Source organism: Danio rerio, chromosome 10, assembly GCF_052040795.2.
Source record: "Danio rerio strain M-AB ecotype USA chromosome 10, GRCz13ab, whole genome shotgun sequence".
NCBI classification, from domain to species: Eukaryota; Metazoa; Chordata; class Actinopteri; order Cypriniformes; family Danionidae; genus Danio; species Danio rerio.
In genome coordinates, this window is record NC_141030.1 from 427,127 (window position 1) to 437,500 (window position 10,374).

Consider the following 10,374-nt stretch of genomic DNA (forward strand, 5'->3'; position numbering starts at 1 on the left):
TAAAATCTGAATAAATATACATTTTGCACATGTACACAAATAAATAAATAGACTTAATGATGGGCAAAAACTCTGTGGAAATTCCGTCTATGCCTAATCATTGGAGAGGGGTCTGGCTGCAGACTCGGTGCAGTGCAATCCAATACTTTTTAATGCGCTTACCTTTTTTAATGCATCGCTGAGTGATGCAATCTCAGCTTGCATCATAAAGGCTGCATCCAGATACTAAATCAGTTGTCAGCATTAACCCCTTTAGATAGGCCAAAATGTATGCGTATATGCGTATGTATACAAATGTATAACAATTTCAGACACTGTTCCCGGATCAGCTGCTTCAAATGAGCCACTTTTATTTGCACTTTTAAGAGCTGCAAAGCGGATCTCTGACCGTCAAACAGTGACAGCGTGTCAAAAACAAACAGTGAAATTTCTCACAGATCATCATCACACATAAATACCATAGTACATGTCCAGAAAGCAGAACAGTTTTGTTAACTAGACACAAAATACAACATTAAAACAGTTTGCTTGCACACACACACACACACACACACACATTTTCCCTGAGACATCATATTCACTCGTCTTATTCATACGTGCTCAACAAACACAGGGGTTTTTGGACCCCGAACACCCCAAAATCATCCATTTTCATTATTATTTTATTTGCTACACTTTCTAAGGTCTGTCTATCATGTTTACTGTTCCATTAAATCACATTTAGTTTTAATTTTAACACTGCATTTTAATAACTACTGCAGTGAATCTCATATAATTGAAGTCTTTATTTAACTGTTAGGTTATCTTAGTAAATGTTTGTAACTAAATTTAATAGTAATCCTTGTTTTCAGCCACTGAAATAGTCTGTATGGTTATTTGCTTACAGTGTTGGGTAAAAAATACACACTTTACACATTTAAGTCCATCTTAATCTTTAAATATACATAAATAAAAAATAACAACATACTTTTACATGACTTTCACTAAAAGTAACTTACTTTTTAAATAAATATATAGTAAATTCTAATATAAAACCTTTTTTTTTTACCCAACACTGTTTATTTACATGTTTAGTCATTGATTTATTGATGCTAATTTAATTGTTTAATTAAAATGATGCATTTTTGTTTTATTGTACAATTGATCATGTATGTGTTTTTACATTTATACAAGTCTCTCCCTTGTGTTTAACTAACAGTAGATGATAAATAACCTCTCATTACTAGAATCATGAACCAGTGACACTATTTCAAGATACACACATGTTAGAGAGCTACATGCACGAAAACAGAAGTTGAGTTGCTGAGACACAAATGCACAGTGCAACTAACAGAGTGAACGGGCAACTCAGCAGCGGGTCCGAGAATATTAATAGAGATCATGAGGCTTTAAAACAGACAGTGGGAACTGAAAGGCAGTGAAGCGGATGAGGATGTGTGTTCTGTTGTGTTGTGGTCTCTTTAATACGCTTCTACGCCACATTGATCTTCTGCAGCTCCTCCAGCAGAGCTGAGGAGTAAAACACACACACACACACACACACACACACACACACACACACACACACACACACACACACACACACACACACACACACACAGTCAGAGCAGGACCAGACCATGCTGTATTTGACTGTAAAACAGAAAAACACCACTGACCACTGATGATTTCATCCTTCACCTTCTGCAGCTCCGTGCGCATCTCATCCAGTATGTCCTGTTATCACACACAAACACACACCACAGATTATACACCACACTGCTGTTTATAAAAGCCGTTTACCAAAACTCACAGAGGCCACAGTATTTTATCTTAAAATATAAAGCAGCACAAATGATGGGATCAACCGTAGAGGACTTCTAGAGGTCTCCATAATCCTGGACCAGGCCGTATCCTGAGCACATGCTGTGGCGGTCATTAAGCTAAAGCTAAATTAAGGACTGATGACCATTATTCATCAAATTTGCAAGTATGGGGCTACTTTTGGCCTTAAGATGTTTTGTGAAGGGTCGGCATGGTGGATCAATGGTTAGCACTGTGACCTCACAGTAAAGTCACTGGTTCGAGTCTGCATGTTCTCCCCATGTTGGCGTGGGTTTCCTCCGGGTGCTCTGGTTTCACCCCAAGTCCAAACACATGCGCTATAGGGGAACTGATCAACTAAATTGGCCGTAGGGTATGAGTGTGTGTGAAGGAGTTTGTATGGGTGTTTCCCAGTACTGGGTTGCTGCTGGAAGGGCATTCTCTGCATACAACATACTGAGCCATTAAGTAAAAACAAAACAGTTATAGCTACTTTAAAGGAGAACATTGACGTTTTGAAAAAAAAAAAACTGAACTAAAAATAAATTATTAAAAATAAACCTGCTAGACTTAATTTATGTCCTGTGGCAAAAATATTTTTATTATACTTTTAGTGATCTGCTTAAGGTAGGTCAATTTATTTTTTTGCTTTTGATGAAGCAGCATTCCGCTTAAGCTCTTTAGACCATGCTGCTGACCGTTTCTCAGTGTTTCGCGGCAATGTCTTTAAATAAATAATTTATTTAGGCCTATTTTCATTATTGATTTCTTTTCATTATTTGTTTATTATTATGTACAATAATTGAGACATAAAATGAGATAGTAAAATATAATCAACAACGAAAATGTAAATAAAAACATAAATTAAAATGTCTTAGTCCTATCAAAATAGCAAGCACTGAACATCTTTCTATATTTAGGCTAAAAGACTGCTTTATTTATTTATTTATTTATTTATTTATTTATTTAAGACTACTTATTTGTACTGTATGTTTGTGCTTTCATTTTAGTTGTCTTTTATTTCTTCAATTCTATTTTCCAAAACGAATCCTCTTTGCACTTAAAAAGTTTACAATAAACCGTGTTAACAAAGTTTAAATGATTAATGAAGGAATTATAATGCTTTGACTTTTTTTTAAATCTCACGTACAAGCACAGTAGCATATTTAAATCTGCTGTAAAGGGTATTTCTGTCCGTTCGCATCCCGTCCCTTTGCGCCCCCTGGCAGCTTATACAAAAACTGCGGTCATATACTAAAAACAAAGCGGCAGTTTTTTAACGGCGGCGGTATATGACACGGCGGTAATAGCCACTTTGAACTATCACCTACTGTATGCTGGAATAGTTGGTGGTTCATTTCGCTGTGGCGACCTCTGATAAATCAAAGAGTCAAGGCTGATTTATAATTCTGCGGCAAACGCACGCGTATGCACCAGCACAAGCTCTGTGATTGGCAGGCTTGGCATCTTTGATGAGTGTGGGCGGGACTGAGAGCTGATACAAAGTGTGGAGTCCTGTGAAGGAGCTCCGGATGGAGACTGTTGTTTTGTGTTTACCTTATGATTAAAGTTGTTGCACGTCGGCCGGTTCCTGCCTCAAAATGAGCACGTTTGAGCCACTTGTACATTAAGGTAGCGTTAGGAAAAAAACAAAACACCAGCGAAGAAACTCGATGCATCGTGGGTCACGCCGCTCACTCAACGCAGAGGTATAAACTAGGCTTAAGCCGAAGGAAAATGAATGAATGAATGTTTTGTGAATATGGGCATAGAATGTTTCTGGATCATGACACTGTACACTGGAGTGATGATGCTTGATTTTTCGCTAAGCAGAAGAGACTTCTTTCAGAATCATGAATACACCTGGCTGGTAGTTTAGATAGAGCTGCTGACCTGCTTGAGTTTCTCCATGTCTGAAGCATCTTTGGATCCGGAGTCTCCAGTATTGCTGCCAGATCTCAGCCTGCAGAAGAATAACAGACCGTCAGCAGTGAAGCCAGAAACAGATGCACAAAACTACACACTCGACTGAAGAATATGATACCTGCTCAACGGAGCCGCAGTTGCAGGAGACACTGGACTCTTGTCTTGAGTCTTAGAGCCGGAATTCACCCTTTCAAACCAATGGAAACATGTTTGTTAACTATAAGTATAAAATATTATTAAGCTAGAGTGAACAAAACTGAAATGTAATGAAATATCTCAGGGTTGTGCATGTGGCAAATTCCCCTAAATGCAAGTCATTTCATTTGGTGACTCTGTTTGAAAAGCATCTCATGCATTCAAGTGCAGGCTGTTTAATAGGGGAACATCACATTCACCAAAACTGTTTCCAAGCTTAAAATTAAAACTCATATCTGTAATCTGGAATTAAATTTAACAACAACTGTCTCTTAAATGTTGTTACTAAATCCTCAAGTCAAAAAAAAAAACTGAACTAATTAGCATTAGCACTAATTAGCATGAGATCATGACACCAAGTATTCGCTGATATTCCAGCCTTGTTTGCAGATCCTAGAGGACTCATGACCATGAGGCTGCTGAAACTGTCTAAAGAACAGATATCTGGTGAGCCTCTCCCTCAGAGAATCCTCGGTCTAAGGAGGGGCTTCATTCTCTAGAGCGGCCATATTGACCTTTACATTTTTCCCTATTCAAAACTTTACGAGTGACACATCTTGTGTAATCTAAAGTCTTCCATGTAATCCAGTAACCAATCTGTGGATATACATCCAGGGGCTCAAAGGGCTATAGGAAGTCTCCTGCACTGGAGTTTTGAGTGGAAGAGGGGACAAAATGTACAGAATAACCAGGTTATGAATTAGCAATATCAAAACAAGAGTGGGCAACTGACAAGACCTGCAAGTCTTCCAGTGTTTTAATAATAGTCTGTCACTCTAAGTTTAAAAGAAACATACGATAACAACACTTTCGACACAGTAGCAAGAACCTAGGAAGGTGTCATCTAAGCTATCTGAAGCCACAGAAGAGGACACAAGTAGATGCTTCACGATAGAGACCCTGCTGAAGTGAATCTGGCAAATCAATGTCACAGCTGGACCAGTCTCACTTAGAGAGAGGCTCTTGGAAAACTTCTCAATCTAAACCAAATGGTTTACCGATTCAAGTGCTGCTCTTAGAGCAAAGCCTTTTAGTTGAGGGAGCTCTATCCCTGAGAATGATATCTACAGCTTCAGCTCAGGGAGCAAAGTTTATGAGTTTGTTCCCTTTCAAGCAACTGGATCTCTGGTAAGGGGTGAAAGATTGTACCCGATTTGTACCTGGGACAATAGGTCCTTCCTGGGTTAAATTGAGTGAGAACATAGAGAGCCTTCCAAGGTACAGACAGAGTCTGAAAACCACACTCAAGGTGGTCATATGAGGCTCCAGACTCAAAGAGTAAAGTGACTGGTACAGCCACATCTGTACCATGGTGTCCAACCATGTTCCATATTTCTATATAAAAGTCATCATTCAGTCTTCAAGTCATGGAGGTCTAATTCTCAGTATGAATGGAAACATAAAAAATAAGCTAAAATAGAAAGCCTAGAACAGGGGTGACCAAACCCAATCCTGGAGTGCTTAAGTCCTGCAGAGTTTAGCTCCAACCCTAGTCAGACACACCTGAAGCAGCTAATCAACCTCTTGCCAGGTAAACTAGAATCTATGAAGCAGGGGTTGTTCTTAAACTCAGCAGGACACCAACCAGAAACTAAAACAAAAACTACACTAGAATATAAAGAATTGTAAAAGCCCTGTATTCATGAAATGCAAAGATCATCAAGCATCAGAGATCTGCAGATGTTACCGTGTCACTGAGGACGGTTTCTCCCAAGGCTTCTTCACCACGTCTGTTCGGGAAACATATAGCATATTTCAGAGAAACGTGATATATTTGCTGTAGACGGGACGTGCAGCAAGATCACGATTACAAAGTGATGTTATAATGAGCGTTCTCACCTGCAGCTTTGGAGTCATTGCTTGCTGAATCACCCTGAAAACAGAGAGATCATGAGATCGGACTAACTCACACACAGACATCATTCAATCCCGAACAAACTTACAGACGATTCTTCCTTCTTCACCACTGGAGTGTCAGCAACTTTCCTTCTGTAATGCACACAGATTAATATATTTAAAGATGAGCAACAACAATAGCAAAGACAGAAGTTGAGCTGCTTTGTGCACAGATAGTCACTGAAGTTGCTGCCACTACAATAAACAGACGTCTGTGACGGAAGCAGCAATATTTTGATAACCTCTCTTAAATTTAAAGAACTGGTCACATTCTGAGTAGGTGGTTTTAAACTTAATACTCATCAAGCCCAAACATATAATTATAGTGGCATTGAACGAACCGTCGAGCAAGAATTGCGCTCATTTCACCCATCAGTCCACCTCCGCCTCCACCTCCACCTCCACCTCCACCTCCACTGCTGCCTCCACCTCCACCTCCTGAACTGGCACTCGCTGCAGGAGCTGGTCCTCCACTGTCATCCTGCACAGACAGAGACAAAACAGCAGATGTTTTGAGTTGAGCCATCTTAAACAAGTCTTTCTCAAAGGCTCCTATTATTAAAACAAAATCTGTGAAGGCATCATAGTTTATAGTTTCTTACTCTGAATTAAAATAATGAAAATCCCCGAATTTCATAAGTTTTAAGTGGTGAGGGACCTTCAAAGTTTCCTAGTTGCTGCGTGGTTAGTTTGTTGGGTCAGTTATTTCGATGTTGGATGTTTTTTGTGCAGCTCAGCGTTTGGGCAAGTGCATTCTCCATTTCTCCTTAACATAACACACCAGAGGTGGAATTACCAACCCCAAGCTTTTTCATCCACTTCATTAAGTAGAGTTTATTTATAAACTGATGTGGAGAGGATCAGGTGCTTATGATTGATCACAGCTGGTGCTGCATTATTAAATTAATGATTGACCAATCAGACGATTCTTAACCCACTATAAACACCCTCAGCTCCATATCACAGCCGTCTTGGTTTTGAAGAATCCCCCTTCCACCCCTGCTCCTTCTCCTTTCCTAGATGGGTGGCCCAGTGGTTAGCACTGTTACCTCACAGCAAGAACGTCACTGGTTCTAGTCCTTACCAAGCCAGCGGACGTTTCTGTGCTGAGTTTACACACTTTCCCCATGCTTACGTGGGTTTCCCCCCGGTTCCCCTGTTTCCTTCCACCGTCCAAAAGCATGCAGCTTAAGTTAATTGACTAATCCTCATCAGCACATAGACATGCTGCTAGTCAGTAGCTTTCTCTAAAGAGCGATCACTATCTGTTCATTAGCTACTACAGCAGGGGAGATCTCCACATCTACCTAGAACCAGTGACGTTCTTGCTGTGAGGCTACAGTGCTAACCACTGGGCCACCGTGCCACTCATCTAGGAAAGGAGGAGGAGTAGGGGTGGAAGGTGGGATTCTTCAAAACCAAGATGGCTGTGGTATGGAGCCGAGGCTATTTATATTGGTATAGGAATCTTCTTATTGGTCAATCATAAATTAGATAATGCAGCACCAGCTGTGATCAATCATAAGCACCTGATCCTCTCGACATCAGTTTATAAATAAACTCCACTCAGTGAAAAGGTTCAGATTCAGTGCCGTTTAGCACCACCTTATATAATGAAAGAACACAGCTCTTGAACTGGCCAATCCTAGAAAGCTGTGTTATTCAAAGAAGCGGCAATGTTATTTCCCCATAGCATCAGCTGAAAACAAATGTCTAGTTCCCTTTATTCTGTTACAGTAAGTTGCACTGAGGTGTTTTAATAATTTTATCTTATTGTACAGCTTCTTTTCTCTTTTTTTAAGCAATCCCAAGCCATATAGGTTAGTCTGGTGTTGTTGTGTGTCATAGTCTTGGTCTAATTCTGGGTTCACAGCTAATGAGATTTTAAGTATTTTCGTAGATTCCATTCAAAGTCAATGCAAGTATGTGAACGGAGGTAAATGTTGAACAAAAGCTCAAACAGTCATCATATTACACAGCACATATGGATGATGTAGATTTGGTCTGACTCACCTTGGCTACCTTGCGTAGTTTAGCTCCAGCGAGCGCAGAGGCCAGACCTCCATCTCCCCCTCCTCCTCCTCCACCTCCACCACCGCCTCCTCCTCCAGATGGTGGGGGCGGTGCTGGCGGGGCTCCGCCTCCTGAAGGAGGTGGGGGTGGGGGTGGGGGTGGTGGTCCTGGAGCAGGGGGAGGTCCAGGAGGTGGAGGCGGACCAGAAGCTGGAGCAGGAGGAGGAGCAGAAGGCGGAGGCGGGGGAGCAGACGCCCGCCTCTCTCTCTCCAGACGCTCCTGCTCTTGTCTCTCTCTCTCCTGCTGCTCCTGTCTGCACATGAACAAAAAAGTACATGAACACAAATAAATGCACAAGTGCGCGCTCACACCGCTGGCGGCGAGAGGATCAACGTAGCCGGAAGTCATTCATTTTCTTGCCGGTGGCAAGAAGTGGTCTGGTGTGTCTACAGCAGTGTGGGCATCAAGGAGAGTTGAGATCAAGTCAACTCTATGGTAGTTCAACTATGATGCAGTTCGGCGGCAACCAGTGGTGGTAATCAGAATATAGAAGACCACCGGTTGAGAGGATGCCAGAGAACACAGTCCTGTGCTCTTTGGTTCCGACCACAGTTGTTCCCAAGGGTTAGATTATTGAGATAGCCAGATGTCCAATTATTTAATAACTAATATTAATTACAATTATTGCTTACGGCGGACGCGGTGGTGCAGTAGGTAGTGCTGTCGCCTGTCAGCAAGAAGGTTGCTGGTTCGAACCTAGGCTGAGTCAGTGTGTGTTTCTGTGTGGAGTTTGCATGTTCTCCCCGTGTTGGCGTGGGTTTCCTCCGGGTGCTCCGGTTCCACAGTCCAAACACATGCGCTATAGGGGAATTGGGTAGGCTGAATTGTCCTTAGTGTATGAGTGTCAATGAGTGTGTGTGTGGATGTTTCCCAGAGATGGGTTGCAGCTGGAAGGGCATCCGCTGCGTAAAACATATGCTGGATAAGTTGGCGGTTCATTCCACTGTGGCGACCTCTGATTAATAAAGGGACTACGCCGAAAAGAAAATGAATGAATGAATTATTGCTTACAGGGACATAAATAAAAAAGATTACTGGCGAGGTACTGATGCACATTAATGTTATACTTAAAAAAAAAAAAAGGAATCGCATGCTAACACTACAAAACATTATCAATGCTTCAGAATATTCCAGAAATATGGACACCATATTAGAAAGTTGGAGCAAAGTCCCACCGCATGCAACAACTTGATCTTCAATAGTTAAACTAATTTGATTAGAGGTGCTCAACATCGATGATCTGGCGATCATACCTCCTCTTCTGCTCCAACTCCTCAGCGCTCGGACCATTCTGCGGCGGTCGGGGAGGAGGCGCACACACACCTGAAACACAGAAACCAAACCCACGATCAGTATCTCCACACACCCTGAGCTCCAAGAACTTTAATATAAAACTTTGGAATAATTTTCCTCTCTATGTTGGGCAGGAAAACCCTGTCTGTTTTTAAATCTAGTCTCATAATGATGGGTTGTTCTGTAGACTATCGAAAACAAATGTAGCTTAAAGGGGCGAATAATATTGACCTTAAAATGGTGTTGAAAACTGCTTTTATTCTAGCCGAAATAAAACAAATCAGACTTTCTCCTGAAGAACAAGTATTATCAGACATACTGTGAACATTTCCTAAATCTGTTCAGCATCATTTGGGAAATATTGAAAACAGAAAAAAAATTCAAGGGGGGTGAATAATTCTGACTTCAGCTGTACACGCACTTTGAACACCCGCTGGACACTCTTGGACACATCTGCACATCTCAAGCACGTCTGTTTCACTGATCCTCTGTTATATGCTGCATGCTTGTACAGCGCTCTGGTAAACACTTGATGTTTTTAAAAGTGCTTCATAAATAAACATTGTGGTCAGTTGATGGTGATGATCTCACCAGCGTCTGTGTTTCCGCTGAGCATGTCCAGAGCCTGCATGATCCCGCTGGCGAACTGAGACGCCTCCTCTTTACTGCCGAAATTCAGACCCCAGACCTGCCGCGCATCCCGCCACTGGTGAAAAGTCGGCGTAGCCTGGTTATATTTCATCCCTCGAACCAGCGGACAGTTAATGACCACCTGAGGGGACACACAGAGGAGCCAATGACACCTGCACACACACACACCTGAGCCACAGCTGACAGCAATGGGATGAACTGAGGGTAAATGAAGGTTATACAGCGCACTGTTGATTGCAGAGCTCCACTATTAAATAAAAAGAAGAAAAAACCCTACAAGTTCTGAAACAGATCAAGCCTCAGCAAAGGTACGAAAGATTAACCTAACGCAATACTGACCACAAAAAGTAACGCAAATATTGACTTTTTGTGGGAGTAACTCAATATTGTAATGCATTACTTTCAGAAGTAACCAACACAGGTGCATTCTGAAAACAGAGCCCTGTACATAACTGGAGATCGCGAATCACGTAGCCAGAGGTACAGTGCGTATGCATATGATGCCGTTTCTTTTCCTGCTTACCAGCTGACCACTTA

At 41.6% G+C, this 10,374-nt stretch overlaps 1 protein-coding gene across 1 annotated transcript in view; it reads right to left on the reverse strand.

The window, feature by feature from the left end:
- Positions 1-325: 325 nt before the first annotated feature.
- The window catches only part of vaspa (vasodilator stimulated phosphoprotein a), a 16,626-nt gene continuing 6,577 nt past the window's right edge, over positions 326-10,374 (reverse strand). Inside the window, exons 3-13 of the mRNA NM_001110452.1 lie at positions 9,778-9,958; positions 9,147-9,216; positions 7,834-8,146; positions 6,162-6,301; positions 5,868-5,913; positions 5,764-5,797; positions 5,612-5,654; positions 3,848-3,916; positions 3,697-3,766; positions 1,659-1,716; positions 326-1,509 (exon numbers count right to left, since the gene is read on the reverse strand). Of these exons, the coding sequence (NP_001103922.1) occupies positions 1,472-1,509; positions 1,659-1,716; positions 3,697-3,766; positions 3,848-3,916; positions 5,612-5,654; positions 5,764-5,797; positions 5,868-5,913; positions 6,162-6,301; positions 7,834-8,146; positions 9,147-9,216; positions 9,778-9,958 (1,062 nt within the window). The 3' untranslated portion in view covers positions 326-1,471. The remainder of the gene's footprint in view (positions 1,510-1,658; positions 1,717-3,696; positions 3,767-3,847; positions 3,917-5,611; positions 5,655-5,763; positions 5,798-5,867; positions 5,914-6,161; positions 6,302-7,833; positions 8,147-9,146; positions 9,217-9,777; positions 9,959-10,374) is intronic.